The following is an 18281-nucleotide window of genomic DNA, read 5'->3' as shown; positions in this document are numbered from 1 at the left end:
CTTATATGCATTTTTAGGTACGTAGGTGATTTTCTTGTGCTTGTCAAATCCCTCAGACCTGAAAGTGTGCCACATACTCTCGATGTTTTTAAACAAAACGATTTTGGACTCAAATTCACGCATGAAGACCCAGAAAAAAGCATACTGCAATACTGCGATTTAAAGCTAACCTTCAAGCAAGACCACTTCTGTTGGCAGTACTCCCTTAGGAGCGAGAAGCCCCTGTTGAACTACAGGTCATGCCACTCAAAACTTATCAAAAATGGGGTAGTAGCCGGCTTCATGGGTATGGCAGTCAAGAAGTCTTGTCATCATAAGATGAGCAGTAATATTGAGGCACAGGTACATCGATGTAGGGAGGCCAGTTTCAAGGACTCGGTCGTTGTCTCATGTGCAAGCAAAATCCTCAGAAAGTTAAAGCCCTCCAAACACGACTTGGAGTAGCGTGGTAGCCCGGTTGAAAGCAGTAAAAAAGTAATGGTAATACCATACGTTCATTCTCTCTCACACAGATTTAAAAAAGTAGGGGCCAGATATGGCGTCAAAGTTTTGTTTCCAGCTCCTAATAAAGTTGGTAAGGTGGGAGCAGCTGTCCAAAGAGAGAGAGAAGGAATAGGAAAGAACACGGACTGTAAAATAAACCATGGGAAAAAGCCCGTGCTCTGTAAGATTGCTGTTGTTTACCAAATCCCTTTGTCATGCGGCCTTTCGTACATAGGGCAGACAGGCCGATGCATCAATGTAAGGCTATCGGAGCACCAGGATTCTTTAGACAAAAAATCTACAAACATGGCAAAGCATTGCTTCGAATGCAAGTGTTAACCGTTCTTTGATTACACAAAAATCCTGTTTGTGCACAATGATAGTATTAAAGGGAAGTGAAGGAAGCATTTCACACAATGCGAAAAGGTAGTCGGTGTGCCAGTCAGCCTTTTGTAACCTTATCTTTGAAGGAAATGGGCTTGCTGAACCGGGGTGAACAACGATGTTAATCTCACCCACGACAACGGGGCAATGTGTTGGAAATGACAAGTGCTTTTATTCTCATCGAGCACGCGTGTACGCTTGATGTAAGGCTCTAAAAAGCAATCGAGCTTGTTCAAAAAAAAAAAAAAAAAGCCGCGCCGCGTGTGTCTTATTCTCTATTCTGTTGTCCAGTGTACATTTTTAGCACTGTTTTTTAAACATTAAAGGGCCCCTGAAACCGTTCGGACAAATTTTGTAGACACGTAGGGTACAGCTTATGTAGAACATTTGCACCACAATTTCAGTGAAGCGTTACGTATTAATGGAGCTACAAGCTATTACAAGTTACCCTCCTCCCTAGCCATGCTTTTCACCCTCAACTCGTTCGCCGAGCGATCGTGGCTAAGCTCTGCCTTCACTGGTTCTGCGTCACGATGCAACGTCACATCGTCCACTTCCGGTTGTTTTGCAGCCCACCCCCACCCACGCGAAACCTCTCCTCTGGCCGTCGACGCGAGAGCTATCGAAGCAGCGGGCGTTGCGATCATTCTGTCGTAGCGCCGAACGTGTCTGGTATTCCTGTAATCCCCCACTAGCCGAACTTTTCGACCGAACGGTGGAGGCATAAACTCAAGCTGATGAAGGAACTTTAGCGTAGACGTACGTGAGCTGCCTGATCGGTCTCCACGGTCCAGCCACCCGTTGGCTCGTAGCTTAACCAGCCAAAGAAAGAGCTAATATTGCTCTAAGCAAGTGTAAAACATTTTAAACATTTACAAAAACAATGTGTTAACGATTACACTCCTGCGAAAAATTTACACCACAAGCAAAGAAGAATATATTTTGTTACTACTACTGTGTGTGGTTGACCTCTATGCCACCAGGTGGCTGCACCGTGCAGACCATTCACATTTGCACTTCTGTTCGTCCCCTGAAACGACACGCAAGAGGACACGGCCAGGCCCTGTCCCCTTGCGCTTGCGTTTACCCTAATACCGGGCTCACGAAACGCTATTGCGTTAGTAATCTTCTGGTGTAAAGTGACGGCCGCAATCGTGCAAATCCTGGCGCCGATCGGATAGCGGCAGTCCGATGCGCTGCAACCAGTCCGCTCGTCTGCTGGCTTGCAGAGGGACACGATGTCGCAGCTTGACATATTGCCAGTCGCTACGTTTGCAGTCCACAACGCAACAAAGTCAAATCATAGAGCTCGCGAAAAGACAGACCGACACTGATGGCGGAGCTCTCGTCAAAGACGGAGCACGTTGTAACATAAGCAGACGACACTTGTTGTGTGCCGGAAGTGCTTAAGTGTACTGAAAAATTGTTCTTGTGCATTCTCTTTATGTTACTTTCTTTTTATAAAAACAAGTTAACTAACATTCCAACTATTACGAACATCATTTGTTTGCCATAAAGTTGGAAAAATTATCGATCATGCGCCCTGGTCAGCCAATCGGATAGCTCGCCCCACTGACATCATATGGGTGATTTCCGTCATATGGGTAGGGGTGGCTTAAAATTCTCCCGAGCAGTGTGCTGCGATCGGCAGTGATGTGCATTTTTAGAACCTTATAATAAATTACACGCTTTACGCGGAGCATTTAGATGTGTCAATTAATGATCAGAAGGACCTACTCTAAAGACTCAGTACGTTTGTAGAAAATTGTCATAATCATTTCAGGGTCCCTCTAAGACAACTTGTTCATCTATATATCTGGCTGTCAGCCCCAGTTAGGGGTGTGGGAATATTATAAAGTTTCGGATAATGAATTGAAATGTGTCTTATTCCACTAGAACTTCGAATCAAGCAGTCACTATTTTATTGCAATATGTATCCTGTTCCCCTAGTGGCCTTATTTGCACTAACACTCTGCCAATGCATAGGCTGACCATGCTCGCCGCATCAAGTACCAGGCCAAGGACTTGGTGCGTCACCTGCTAAACCTGCCAAGGCTGAGCCCCGAGCTGGAGCGATTCCTCCAGTTTGCCACTGAAAAAGCACAGCTTCATGAGGTCTGTGCTTCATTCTTCTTTTAACATTTTTCTATTACCCGCCGTGGTAGCTTAGTGCTGAGCCCGAAGTAGCAGGTTTGATCCCGGCTTCGGCAGCTGCATTTTGGGGGGGGGGGGGGGGGGCACAATGCAAAAATACCCCTGTACTTAGATTTAGGTACACGTTAAGGAACCCCAGGTGGTCATCTGAATCTGAAGTCTTTTACTGCAGAGCGCCTCATAATCAAGTCGGGGTTTTGGAACATATAACCCCAGTAATTAATTTTTTACATTCTTGTCTTTCACGACCAACGTTCATGAAATTGCAGACAGCTTAGGTTCTGATGTTGTTTGTCCTGCATGGTCTGTGCAGATGTAACCACTTGCATTTGAAGCAATAGGAACTGACTGTGTTAATCCAAAACGTAATTGCTGTAATCAAACAGTTGCAATTTTGAACACGTGGTCTATAGATCAGAAGTAGAGAGTCAGCTATAACTGTAGTAATCAACAAGCCATGTGGCACCCTAATGTTTAACAAAAATAAAGATAACGCCGGAAATGTTAGTTCTTGGCCTCAATTGCAGCTAGAAAATGTTCGAAGCATCCACATTTCAGTGTGAGATGTTCACTTCTGGGCATATTTAGAAAAATGATATTAGTCATGTAATGTATGTGACTTTAGCCCCTAGAATAAGTAAATTGAAAATACTCGTGACTTGTGTGAACTTTAACACCGAAGCTGCATATAGCTAGGGTTCCATGTATTTTTCGTGTGCATCAAAAAACACTATCATCATCAATGGCTCATACCCCCTGAAGCATTGGCTCATACCCCTGTAAGCAAGCAAAAATGCAATGGCTCATAGCCCTGTAAGGTTCATGGCTACTCACTTTGCGTGGGTTAGTTTTGATGACACTACCCCTGTGGTCGTCGTCAGTGATTTCAGTGTGGATGTGTTGGGACTGAAAAGTGAGTGGTTCACTCATTTCGTGTTACAGACATATTGCTTGCAATGTCACACTGATCCGGCCCAACCAACTAACCCAGCGGCGTATGTGCATCGATTCGCCTTTGTCAAAGAATGTGTTTGCATATATCTCCAGGTACACTTAAGTGTGATATAGAGAAGTTAATGACCACACACTTTGCATGGGTTAGCCATGGTGGCACTACCCTGGTGATCATCATTGGCGACATCAATGGGGGGCATTTCAAAACCAGGCAAAAAATTGTTCTCTCAATTTGTGCTAGAAAAGTTTTGTTTCAGGGGCCACACCAATCCAACTCTCTCAACAATGGTCAAGTATAGATTTAACTTTGACCAAGTTCCTGTCTAATGTTGTAACTGAAGCAATCAATGTAATCACAAAGTAATCAAACAGAGTAATTGCAAAGCTATCGTCACTGCCATCACCAAATGATGAAATTAAATACATTTACCCTTGTCTAACCCTGTGTGATGTGCTGCAGCTTCTCTGGTCATTCACCTTCACAGAGTGGAATGGCTCCTCAATTTGTTTTTAAATGAAAAATTTGCAGTGGTCCTGCAGCAATTATCACTGGGCGATAAGTCAATGAAGTGATTTAAGAGGGCACATAGGTCTTAGAAACCAAAAAAACCAAATGAAAGGTTGGATAATAATATTTGGGTGTCTGTAAGCAGACCGATATACACCTGGTGGCTACTAACCATCTAGCAATGTAAATATTTCAGTACTTTTTGTTGTATTCAATTAAACACGAGATGTGCTTGTTTAGTGTTTTTATTTTGCATTTTCTCAGAGCACGAACTTTAGGCTTCTTGCAATCCTTTGGGAGCGATGTCTTACCTGTCAGGGCACCTAGAATAATCATATTTGTTATAGTTGGTAGCTAAATGCATAATTAACACAATGGCAGAAGTAGCTGCTTTCTTTGTGTGTGTGCTTATGTGTGTGTGTCTGTGGCTTTACAAAAGTGGCCCTGAACCACCCCTCGGGCTTGGTGAAACAACATAGTCTGTGGGTAGCATATGCTGATGTGCTCATTGCAACCAAGTTTTGCTGTCGTACGCGGTGCGTGGAACTCGCAAGCAGATCGCGAAGTCATTTTTCTCACAGACACTCTTTCTTCAAGCAGAAGGCCCTGTCCTCACTCTCTTCTGCATGCTTTAGTTTGTCATCGGACGCTTTATTTCATAATTTCCTTAGACAGCTGGTATTGGCCGATAGCTGACCTAAAGCTGCGATCGGCTACATGGAGCAGATACCGCAGCCACTGCGGGTTGCAACCATGAGTCCACTGACTAAGCGCACTGCAGCTCACTGAGGACAACCGCGTTTGGCTTATGTTTAGCGTGTCGTAGGCACCGGAGGTGGAAGTCGTGGCTTCTACGTTAACATCCAAAATAAAATTTGAACATCACGCCATGGTGACATCTAGAAGGCGGACTGTTGGCGGCACGCCCCACTGCACCGTAGGCTTCGCAGTGCAAGGCATTGAAGAAGGAACGGGAGCACAGCGGAGGCCACGTTTGATTTCCAATAACTCTGCTTCTGCTGAACACATTGAAGTACTTCTTGCAGCAAAGCATCTATAAAATAGTCTATTTTCACTTCAAATGCCTTTCTCCACTTCGATAAAAAGTGGTTCAAGGCCCTTTTAAGTAATTAATTAGCCACATTTAGATAGCAACAATTTGTAGAGCTGTATAATTATTGGTACTTCTCATACCAAAAAGGTTTTCTTACTATTGCGAGCTTTATGCTTCTAAGTATCTAGCTATGTGCCCCAAGCATACTTTGGGAGGCTTTCTTGCTCCACTCTTTCTGAAAACAATAGTAATATATTTCTATTTAGCTGTAGAACTAACTCATCTATTAAAAAAATGATTGCACATTTAAAATCAGCCCAAAGTGCTGGACAATATCTTGCAGTTTCATTAAATTTGGTAAAGAAGGCTTTAAAGAATTCCTCGATGCCAACTTCTCCCCTTAAGCCAGTTGGTCTAATAGAATCTACAGAGATGGAAAAAGGGTGCATTGAGAGTCTTGTGCAGGAAGTGCCGTTTTGTAATTCATGTTGGAAGAAGCTGGCTATATGCATTGCTTCGAATAACCTCATGGGGTATGACACTGTAGAAGGCCAGCAAAGCTGTGTAAGAAGTCTTATTGTTTTTTGAGTGCTCAGAGAGTGGGCAGGTTCACATGTATTGTCTGCTCTCCCGATGGGCAGCTTATCAGCAGAGCAGGAGGCATGATAGCAAGTCCTTTTGTTTTGTGGCCTGATAATGCCACCTGCTCTGTTATCCAGGGATGCTCATGTACTAGTACATGCATGTGTGCAATGATGAAGTAGAAGCTGTTTGTTTAGAAACTGCTCTTTGGGGTATGTTTGCTAAGCTAGCCTTGAGATAGTAACCCTACGACGGACTGTTTTCCAAAGGCACAAATATGTCTTGGGCTTTCAATGCAGGGGAAGTGCCTGTTACAATTTTACTGTAGTGCTCCTTTGAACAAGGGGTGCTCTTATTTTGTTTCTAACTTTCCAAAACAACTTCTTGGACTAGTTGGTAGAATATCCTGTACATTCTTTAGAGCTGTGTGAAGGAGACATACACAGTAGAAGAATGCAAACCCACAAGTTTTGCTATCAACTGCTTAATGTGGAGGAGACAGCAACAGAGCTCTTTTGAAACTACTAGAGGAATATCTGGTATTGCAGTACTAAAAACATAGCACAGTAAGGACAAAGGACAAGTGGAGACAGGCCAAGCACTGTCTTCACTTGTCCTTTGTCCTTACTGTGCTATGTTTTCAGTATTACGATGAATAGCACGCATAAAGCTATCCCCTTCTAAAGTGGTATTGCAGGCTGTTAAGATACTGCTTGAGGGATGGGTAGCACATGGCTTTTCCTACAATTTTACATGGCTTGATTGAGAAAGCACACTACAGTTTCTTGTATTCTTCTTGTAATTCAGCTGGTTTGTGTACTAGTTGCACAACATTTCTTCAAAACTAAATTTAGAGTGTAAAACCATATGTATAAAGCAATTGAATAGACAAGGACGAAGGAGGAGGACGCAACATGAGCGCTAACTTTCAACAAAGGTTTATTGAAAATGTTTCATACCTGTTACTACGCTATACCAACAAAGCCGAATGCCAATTCTTGGCAAGCAGTGGAGTGTTTTGTGTTTGTGACCATTTTGTTCTGTTGTGCCATTTTGACTATAACTATGTCTCAACACTTAGAATGCATGTTAGTAAATGATACTCTCCATGGGTGGCTATCTTAGCTATCTTAAAGGACCCCTCACCGGGCCCCATAGCAAATTTTGGTTATACGCTGAAAGTTGTCACGTGTCCACTAGGGAGCGTTCTGCTACAAACATTTTTCAAATCGGCTCATTAATAGGCGAGATAGAAATAATTAATTGCAACGAACCCATGATTTCAGGAGGGGAGCACCACTGCATAGCGAGACACTCTCTCCACTCACCCCGTGTAGGCTCCGCAAGCGTAGTTCCTTCCCTGCGTTTTCTTATACCGGACGGCGAGGATCACGTGACGCATGCGTCACGTGCTCCGCCTTCATTTTTTTCTCTTAGCTTTCTTTTTCTTTTTTACGGTGGTGCGCATGAGCTGTTGTGATTGTCTGGTTTTGCGCAGTGCACGGTTTTGCACGCTAGGCACAAGGGCATATGACTAGCGGTATAATTCAGTGCTAAACGGATACTGAAGCAGAACAAGCGGATCACAGAGCATGATCACGCGCTGGAACACGATAGAAAGTGGCATAATTTCGGTACCTGTGCACGTGACTGCAAGATCGTGCGAACAAGCAGGCGAAGCGGAAGTACATCTCCCTTGCTTTGTTGGAAGTAAAACAAAAAACATGCAGACCTTCTGTTTGTGTGTTTTATTATTTTTCTAAACTTCAATTCATCGATTCAAGCAACAGATCGCACAAATAAGAGTGGTGCCTTGAATAATTCTCAAAGTCGCATGTCACCACGAGCAACGTCACACTGCGGACCCGACTACGTAGGCGCAGGGGTGCGAGTACGTCATCATCCGACTTGGAGCTCAGTGGCCACGAGGAGAAGGGAAAACGGCATTCGGATTGCAATTTCAGACCTTTCCACAGCGCATAGTGATGTGATTCTTTGTAGACACGATCGCTAGTGCACATTCTATGCTATGTGCTTGTCAGCTAGTGAGGGGCCCTTTAAGGGGTTCTTTTATTTGTAGTGTTCTCAAAACAACACAGTAGTTATAATTAGAGAGTAAATGAAGCCAATCATTGCCATGCAGATGATTTGAGATGATAATACTATTAGGTTAAAGGTAGGTTAAAGAAGAGGATGGGAGCCAGGAGGACAAAGTTTTGACAGATCTATTTATTTTATTTTAGTGATTTTTATATATTCATGAATTGGTTCAATAATCCCATGCCTGATGAAATGCTATGCTGGCTATGCATAGGCACTAGCCAGATTTTCCTCTATTAATTTTGGCATGAAACTCTACAGAGAAAAATTAATTAATTCACATTCTTGCATGCACAATGAATCTACAGTAAACAAAACAGTGTGAAATTTTTTTTTACATTGATTGTAGGCATCATTCACATGAGTAAGCAGTATAAACTGATCCATTGCCTCATATTTATCAGCTGATAGTGGTGCTTGTGGGCATGTTCTCTTTGGTGCCATTCAGTAAGATTTCTAACCCCTCAAATAGTTGTAGTTGATGTGTGCATGGAGAAGCATGTATGGAACTTAAAGTATGAATAGTGAAGCTTACAAATTCCATTTTTTGCATTTTCAACTGCACATATGTGTCTTTTAACGCTTTACAGATTATGTGTTTCTAAGTCAGTTCTTGATTTTCCAGCACCGAAGTTTATATGCGCACAGTTCCATGCTTCCTCTGCTTTTACTCCACCACTTTGTGGCTACAAATCGCACATTCACTTCATTGCTGCTTTCTGCTTTATTTTTCTGCTACTGATAAACCTTGTGTAACCTTCAGACTCATTGAGTGCGGATGTTAATTTAGCAGTTTGTGTTCCTTGTCAAATAAGTCGTGTTGGAGCTAGATTAAAACACATTGCTGAATTGCTGAAAAGCAGGGCTGCATGCCTTCACAAAAGTGCTTATGGAACAGACATTCACAAGTAATCAAATATAGCAATCAATAGAAAGCATTACTGAGCTTGCCAGAGGCTAATGAATGTCAGTTGTTAGAGTTGCTGTACTTTTTTTGTAAATACCTGCAAACTTCTTGTTTTTAGTGAAGCCATGCAGCACTGCTTTTCAGCCACTTGTATTGAATTATTAGATGGCAGCCAAGGAGCACTGGTGTTTTCATAAATGGTGTTGGGATTCTTTCGTACCAAAATGGCTTCGGAAATACTTTACTATTTGATATAGAAATGCTATAGAAATGATATAAGTGTGGCTGCAATAGCAAGCAACTTTGCTCTAACACTTTCAGCCCAGGGAGCTGAAGATCCCATTTCAGAGGGACTACGAACATGGCCTGGTGCCATTGCGGGACATCTGGAAGAAAGGCTTCATCCTCTGCATCTACTGGCTATACGTCACATACAAGGTGATTACGCGTACAAGTGCTGACTTCTTATCCTGGCACCTGGTGTCTCATTTACCCCCAATTAGAGAAGCTTGTAGCGAAGCCACTGTTGGCCATCTGGTGGTCGGTTTCGGAACCATACCTGGGGAACATCTGAGAACTTTGCGGCTGCCCCTCGTGTTTGTTGTTCCTGCCCCCAAGCACAGCTTGGTGGCAGGAGCATAAGTGGGGCGACAGGATTTTGCATTTGGGAAATTTTGGAAATTAGTTGGAAAGTCTAATCAAAGCATTCCCAAAATGATCTTGCTTTATGAGAGAGGATATGTGTAATGTGTCGCTGCTCTAACAAATGGTAAAAATCAGACAGTGCTTGTGGATCACGAGACCTGGTTATTAAGGGAAAATCAGACATCCACCCGTTCGTAGCAATTGCTACAAAGGAAACCCATACGGGTTCCTCGAAAAGAAGCCTCAGAGTTGAAGAAGAATTTGTCGTGGTCCGGGACTCGAACCCGGGACCACCGCCTTTCCGGGGCAGCCACTCTACTATCTAAGCTAACCAGGCGGCTAGCAGATGGCAGGGTGAAGTTGAACCTGTCGACAACACGAAGCAAAGGCAAGTGTTTGACATAGTAGTTCTGCGGAAACCCGCAAGGTGGAGGGAAGTAATTGAGTAATTAATTAAGATGGAATTAATTAATTACTTCTCTCCACCTTGAGGGTTTCTGCAGAACTAATTATTGCACATTACTTTAATGTGCCAAGGAACTAACAGAGGCTGCAGTCCTCACGTTATGTCAGTGGCGTAGCTAAGGAGGTACACCAAGCACGTCCCCCCCTCTCCCAGATTTATGTGTTTGTATGCCACCCGCCTAGCTTCCCTCCCTCATACTCCTCGTCCCTGATCAATTGCAGAGCCTACCCTGAAAATATTTCTGCCTACACTACTACATTATTTCCTTTGGTGGCATTGTCAAAGCTAAATAAAATCTAGGAACAGTAGTACTAGTAGCAAGGAGACGTGCAGTCTAGTCCAAAGGCATGGGGATTTCGTTTCACAGACATTGTTTAGGGCATTAGTTACTAATGCAGCAAATAAAATTGGCAGAGAAAATAATCCATACTCTTCACTAGCAGTTTTCGTATGCTTAACCAGGACAAGTATACTTGCCAGTTCATCTCGGTTTCAATAACTTTTTGCTTAAAATGGTGGTAAGCTTGACCTTATGGTTAGCATCTGTTGTTGTACTGCTACTCTGTTAGGCCATTTATCTGGTGCCTCTCTGTTTATTTTCACTTGGGATTTATGCAATGGGCACATTGACAAGGGGAGGGGTTGACACAATGAAGATAAAAAGCACCAGTTTAAACCATGTATACTGTGCTGTCTACTTGTTACAATGGTACCACTTATGAGAGCAAACTCCATCTTTTATGAAACTCAACTTGCATTGAATTTTATAAACTGACAGTTGCCCAGTTCATGTAACAACATGTCAGTCTAGAGCAAAGGGCTCTTCAAAGGGGCCCTGAACTACTTTTTATTGAATTCGAGGTTAAGATAGGCAATTCCAGCAATACTTTGCTGCAAAAAGTACTTCAATGTGTTGAAAAGCGGAGTTATTCTGGAAGTACGTAATTATTATAGAAATTTGAAAGCAGATTTTTGCTTACTTCATCCTGCTTATTAAACTGCGTCAATAAACATGCACAGCAGCTGTAGGAAGGAGCGTACTGGTCCAAACACCCTTCTTTATTGATGTCAGCTATTGGCCAATAGCAGCCATGTATGGGAACCTATGTTACGAAATAAAGCATTGAGAAAAGAGTGAGGAGCAGGCCTCCGTCGAAAAGAGAGCGTCTGAAAAAAAAAAGGTGACTTTGCACTCCACCTGCAAGCTCTAAACTGTAAAATTTGGTTGAGATGTTTACAGCAGCATATGCCATCCGCGAGCAGTGTTTTTTCACCAAGCCTGTAGGGTGATTCAGGGACCCTTTCAACAAAAGTTAATAAAGATTTGGCAATGGAATTTAATTTGTCAATTCGTGCATTGTTCAGTTTGCCTACTTTGTCATGGGCATCTAAACTTGGACTAGCTGCACTGATTTTATGGTGGACATTGCTGTCTTCTAGTTTTTCAGAAGGAGAGCAGAGAGTGTGGCAGTCTGTCTACAGCAGGAAAAACCTTGTAAGTTCACTACATTTTGGCATGTTTATTTTGCTAGAGGCTTCACAGGAAAGTATTTCTCTCGTAAAATTTCACTTGCAGTGTCTTCGTTACGATATGGTGCCTGCCTGAGGTCAACAGACTCTACAAGGTAAGGACCACAAGTCCTACCATCCTTTTCCTTTTCTGCTTTTTCACATAAAGCACAATAATTTTTCTGAGTTCAGACTTCACTCTTTTCAGTCTTTTAGCGTTGGGCTTATAGGAGCCTCTTCATGATTTGTGCCAGACTTTATTATTTTTTTCTGTGTTGTATTTTCCACGGTGCCGAAAAGCATTAACTTGAATGTCAATGCATATCACCACATATATTGAAGAGTAATGTTTCTCTAAAGTACTGCTAAGCACATAATTTCTGCTAAAGGGATATAAATTAGGACATCATTGGTGCTTAGCTTCAGTTCTTCAGTTGGCACATGTATTGTAAAGTGATCAATTACAAAGTTAATTGATGGCATTTTATTATTCACCTCAAATCACCCTGCAATTTGTCTTGCAAGTGTACAGCTGGATTACTTATTGAGTATCCAGAAGTCCATCTGGATACTGTTGCAGTATAGTGATACCTACCACAGGTGACCTTGAATACCTAAGTCTGTATCTAATAAAAGAGATAAGCTGGTATATAGCATACAAGGCAACCTCATTTAGATTCTATTGCAATGCTTAAATAGCAATTCATATTACCTGAATATGAATGTTGACTTCTTTCACACCAAAGCTGTTACACTAGAAGAACTATTTTTCATATGTCGAGAATGTTTGCACAGAAAAGGCATCTAAAGCAGTTGCAAGGAAAATAAACTTTGTTAATGATAAAACATTGCCAGAATACAGAACACATCATGTGTCACCTGTATGTGAAATAAAAAAGAGGTTTATTATGCAACTCGCAGTGGGGGGGGGGGGGGGAATTATCAAAGACTTGCAAAAGAACTTGTTTGGATGTTTGCAGGCATCACTGTAAGAGAAATGAAACTTGGATTGTAATGAAAGTTTGAAGAAATACAGGATTTTATTCTGCAGAACATTATGTAGAAGTTGCGTAGATGTGAGGCAATCGGGAGAGTCGCAGGAGATTATCAAAACTACCTTAAAAAGGGTGAAATTAATTTCGCTTACTGACTGATTTGGTTGCGGCTGCCATGCTAGCGAGCTACATTCTCAAGGCAGAAAACAGCATGTTGATCCCATCGGCTCATCTTCGGCATATTTTCAGCCTATTTACAGCAGTATAGCAAACCTAAGTCGCTCGTCATTGTGGTATTTGTGATATCATATATAAACCACTGTTAACAGGCTTTATCTTGATGGAACAGTCTTTTCATGCACCTGGCAGTCTCAAGCTCCAATTACCAGCATGCATCAGTAGATGCTTGTGTGTTCCAATGCACCTACAGCTCTTACCAAAGGGGTCTGGGTGTGGAGAGGGCAAATAGTTGCCTTTCTTTTCTTTTTTCTTGAGAGTTATGAGCTGGTGAAGAATTCCAAGAAATGTAAGGCCTGTTTTAACATGAACAGTGGCAGTGGTATGCTTTCTTTGAGCTGGGCATAAGAACGGCTGAAGTTTGTGTGCTTGCTTAGTCGACTGCACAAACAGTGCATCGTCTCATTATGTCGCATGTTTTCGCAAGAGAAACTGGCCGGAGTTTTGCTGTTATAATGAGTTACCTCTCTGCTTCCTTGGTATCTCGCTTTCAGGGCATCAGCCTCTAGTCTTGTTTCAAACGGCAACATGTCATCCCATGACAGGTGCTCAAGGTCTATTCAGCCAATGTGTGTAAGTGATGGTTCAGCTTTTGGACAAGGGTTTGGGTCTCTTTTTTAACTTCCAGAGGCTGTTTAAGCAAAATTCTCACTTACACACTAATGAAAAGTGGGAGAAACTCGGTAGCAGATGTCTCAGTTTGTAGAAAATGTTTTGACAGCTGAAGTTGTGTTTCTCTAAAGCAGCAGGTGGGGTCCCCTTTTCTTATCTTTTTGACTAAAAGTAGTCTGGAAGAACAGTGCGGTGTTTGAAAGAAATGTAAAGAGTGCTAGTAACAAGTTGAGTGAAGAAGTGCTCCTTCGTGTAGTAATGACTACAGTGGAACTCGTTCCCGCAAGAAGAGCTTCTTGCCTCTTCAGCCTGACTGAAATGAGAAACAGGGACATAGCACACAAGCAGTGGTGAGAGCACATTATTCACATGCATGGTTGAGGTAAGTTATTGTTGAGGCAACATATTTGTACCCGGATAAGTTAAATCAGTATTTCATGAACAGAAGTTTGTTCATAGTATGAAATTGAATACTATTATAAAACGAAGCGGTAAGAGAAACAGAGAAAACGCTGATGAATAAAGAAGATAAAATTGAAAAGAAATTAAGAGGCTGGAGTTAATCTGAGCGTGTAACTACCATTCTGAAATGTCACTTTTTTTTTCATTCTATGAGCTCTACATCACATTGATATTCAGGCACATGAGGGGCTCCATAACCATTGTTTAGCTTGCAAAAGGTATTTTTGACACCTGTGGCGGGAGGGGGGGGGGGAAGAGAAGAGCTGCAGTACTGCTACTGTGGTTAATTAAAAATAGTAAGGTTGAAAAATAAGGTTACTTAGTGACAAAGGAGAAAAACTGCTAAGGGGAGAAAAGAAAGAAGTTACAAGGTGGTGGTTAGCTGTTCTAATGATGCCTAATCATAGTTTAGTAATTTTAGTATCAGGGGAGCTTCAGCATCAAAGCAGACGAGGACAAGAAAAGATTACATTCAGGAAGAATATAGTGCCAAGTTTTATATGACAAGTGATTCATTTCAAACATAATTAACATTAAAACATGCAATCGTTTGCAACTTCTGTATCAGCATCCTGCAATACTGGGCACCAAGATTTAGTGACTATTGAAAAATGAAGCACCTTTTAAATATACATTACCTTAGAGAGTCTTCACTTAAATTGGGTTTGACCAAGTAGTTTACGTTCAGCAATTGATGACTGTTCTCTGTGGTCAAATGCTTTTATTGTCAACAATTAATGCGAGAAACCTTAAATATTATGTTACCTCCAGAAAAATCCAGTTTCTTTCCTATGCTTATCGACTCAATATATGATGCTTAACTTTTATTTGCTGAAATTTGAGAACTCTGAAGGGCTGAAATAAGAGACCTTCTGCACGGACATATTTGGCACTGAATTAGCAAAAGGTTGCTTGTGTATTTGCCAGCCATGTGGCTCCAGTGGCTTCGACATTCTGCTGGTGGGGAGAAAGTTTTGGTTTTAATTTCTTACCACAGCAACCACATTCTAATGGGATCTGATTGCTAAATATTTCGTTTGCTAATATTTAGGAGTACATTAAGGAACCCATCTTGGCAGCAGTGTTGCCACGAAGTTGGCTTTCTCACATACTGCTAAAGTCTAGTGGTTGAGCTTGCTGCAGGTTGAATCGAGGGATAAAGGTTGTCTAATATTCACATAACAAACTCGAATATGTGTCAGCGTGTTTTAAAACCCGCAACCTAAAAAAAAAAATTGTTTGGTTTGTGCAAAGGCAGCAGTATCACTTTATTTGTCGTATGTATGCTGCACTTTTTCCAGATCTACTACCGCCTTGCTCATCCTGAGTGCCTCCCATTCGAAAAAACAGCCGATGGCTTGTGGGACGTGGACAGTGGATTTCTCGATTGCTTCTCTCATCTTCATCTCGACAAAGGGTAACAGGAGCTTGTTTGAATGTACCTCTAACGTCTTTCGCATTCTTGGGACTAGCTGTATGTGGGCATCAAACACAGTTTGTAGCAGTCATTGCTCTTGTAGACTGTTGAGTATTAACGTGTCATTTCCAAGAGAAAACCCTTAAATCACTTGCCGTGCTTAAAAAATGCCAGGAATATTGTTTTCTGCTAAGCTTATCAGAATTCGTCTGGACAACCGGCCACAAACTTGGTTCACTTAAAAAGTCAAATCAGTTTAGTCCTATTATTCCTTCCTGTGCCAAGTTGTTTTCTAGAAAACCTCAAAAACTTCGAGAATTGCAAAGTAATGTTTAGCCGGCTTGTTGGTGTGACGGCATACTATTGCAAGCAGTATTTATTTTTACGTCTTGTTAAAATGTTGTTGTACGATAGGATCACCCTTCTTGCTTTTCATGTGAACTTGATTTGCAGTGCAGTCGAAAGAGAAAAGGAGAATGGTAGCGTTAACCACTCCATGGCAAGCATGCCACTGCCTGAGGAACTATACAGTAAGTTCCAGTTTACGTATCAATCATTTTTAAGGTGTCTTGAGGACCCGCTTGTGAATGATCCTTTGTACACTTTCTGTCTCATTCATGCAGTTGCACAAGCCGCCTAGCCTGTGCTATTTCCGGATATAATGTGGAACTAGCACGGCATCACACGTTAGCGCTTACTGTGTCAAAGTTCACATGTGCTCATAAATTAATGCAGGACATCAAATTACAAAGGCGCTGGCAGAAGAGAGAGTGCAGAAGCTGATTTCCAATGTAAACTTCATATGCCACGTGACACAGTTAGCAGGGCTGGGATAACATATCAGTTCTATTCCAATTCATTTCCTTCTTGCAATTTGTCTGTGGTCCGAGTGGTGCTTTGCCTACATTATCGTTGGGATTGGCCGGCAGTAAGCAGCTGATAATAACAAATGAGCGAGAAAAATTTGGGGATCTGAGGGGCTATACTTTCTTTTTTAGTCGGGACCATATCAAGTGACGTAATATGAATCCGCAGAAAGCAGCGAGAAAGTTAATTGTTATGTTTGATTGAAATGTATAAATGAGGCAAAAGGAAATGAAAGGAGATGAAAAGATAAGTTGCGACGAGTGGGCACTGTACCCACAACCCTCGCATAATACGTGCAGTGCTTTACCAATTCAGTTGCCCCTGCGCCATCTCTCTGGCAAGTTATTTTTGCATCCACTTTCATTTTCCTTTACCTGATTTTTTTTGCATTTAAATTAAATATAACAATTCCTGTATGCTTCCTGTGGCTCATATTATGTCACTTGGAATGATAAGAAAGGAGTACTAGTATCAAGCAAGAGAAATCCTTGCATAATTGCGAGCTGAGTTTTACACAAATCAAATCAGTGATATACTGTACTGGTGTCTCGTGGTACCAGATGTTGTCATAGTGTACACCTACGTTATAACTGTGCTGCTGAAAGCAAGAGTCCCTTCAGCACTGTACGGTACAAGGGGGGAGAGCAGGTTCCCCTGCATTTCTAGGAGAGATGCGCAATTGTAAGGACCAATTTGACAACTTTTGGTGGTGCCTTCATTGCACGGCCTTTAAACACCACACTGAATTCACTGGCGCGCTCTTAAGCTTTTTGTGATACAGCCCGCTACCTTTTTTTTTCGGCGAAGTGAATAGTCTTCTTTTTTTTTTTTTTTTTTTACATTCAAAGCCATGCTGCAATTGGCGTGCATCTTGAACAGGTGTCATCAAAAGGGCTGTAATTAATTTCTTGTGGTGCTCTTGAGGAAGTGAGGCTTCATACCATAACTACAATGTCGACAGCTACCTAATGTACATTCTAGCCCAAGTGGAGCACACAACGTGACATAAGGACAGAGACATGACGCTTGTGTGTTCTGTTTGCGCTACTCTGTACATGATGTCATACTAACTAGCCTATCAGTCCATCCTTCCAGTCCATCCAGCCTATCAGTCCATCCTAAAAAAGAAAGTTAAGTGGGACACAAAATTTTAATGTCAGTACTTTTTAAAGAATGAACATAGGCAATAAAGCACAGAATTTAGTTTTATGTTTAACCAAATTTTGGTGCTTTCTGGCTTAGATCCTTATTATTTTTACCATTGAAAGGTCTGAATGTGGTAGCATCTGAAGCATAGCACACATAACTGGAGCTTGGGCTGCAAAGTCCAGAGCATTGGGCGATACTTAGTGCTCATCATTGATGCTCATGACTGGTTTAAGCCGCTTGGCATGTTACCTAAATTGCTTTGCTAGGCAATGAGTGAAAGTGTCTTGTCATGTGTGAGTACTGCCGAGTATAGAAAAGCTAGGCAAAAGGTTGGCAGGTCTGTGAGTGTACTTCATGCACTCAAAGTGTGGCATACTTACGTGCAGCCTCGATACTCATGGCTGTGTTAAACAACTCTGCATGGTGCTCCTTGGGCTCTGTTAAGTACTTAGTAAAAGTGTTTGTCATGTAACATTACTGAGTAGGGGTGAGCAAGTAGTGATTTGTGAGTCCAAATCGAATATGAATTGAATAATGCCAAAATCAAATTGAATCAAAGCGAATATCGAACAATTTTTTAATAGTTTTCGAATAATGAACAATCGTTATCGCAATTATTATAAAACGGTCTTCACATCCTAGTAGTTTTAAGGTTAACACGCTTCTGTCATTACATAGTACCTTATGAAGCATTGTTTATTAAAGCACAAATGGGGCATTAGGAGCAAACAACTACTTTCTTTGCATGCACAGGACTCTTCAGAGAGTTCAAATGATCGCTGTGTATATAGCCTGT

The 18281-nt window shown here is 41.8% G+C and overlaps 1 protein-coding gene across 10 annotated transcripts in view; it reads left to right on the top strand.

Moving 5' to 3' along the window:
* Nucleotides 1-18281, top strand: part of LOC142585252 (uncharacterized) — a 55478-nt gene that overhangs the window by 7274 nt on the left and 29923 nt on the right. For all 10 annotated transcript variants that reach the window (XR_012829063.1, XM_075695856.1, XM_075695864.1 and 7 more), the window contains 7 exons: nt 2854-2982; nt 9448-9564; nt 11678-11732; nt 11814-11862; nt 13473-13551; nt 15354-15469; nt 15923-15999. Coding sequence is in view for 9 of the 10 variants with exons in the window: in XM_075695856.1 (XP_075551971.1) it covers nt 2854-2982; nt 9448-9564; nt 11678-11732; nt 11814-11862; nt 13473-13551; nt 15354-15469; nt 15923-15999 (622 nt within the window). In the remaining variant the exon portion in view is untranslated. The remainder of the gene's footprint in view (nt 1-2853; nt 2983-9447; nt 9565-11677; nt 11733-11813; nt 11863-13472; nt 13552-15353; nt 15470-15922; nt 16000-18281) is intronic.

Source organism: Dermacentor variabilis, chromosome 6 (genome assembly GCF_050947875.1).
Source record: "Dermacentor variabilis isolate Ectoservices chromosome 6, ASM5094787v1, whole genome shotgun sequence".
Taxonomy (NCBI): domain Eukaryota; kingdom Metazoa; phylum Arthropoda; class Arachnida; order Ixodida; family Ixodidae; genus Dermacentor; species Dermacentor variabilis.
The sequence above is the reverse complement of the archived record's forward strand: the minus strand, read 5'-3'. Positions and strand labels throughout refer to the sequence as shown.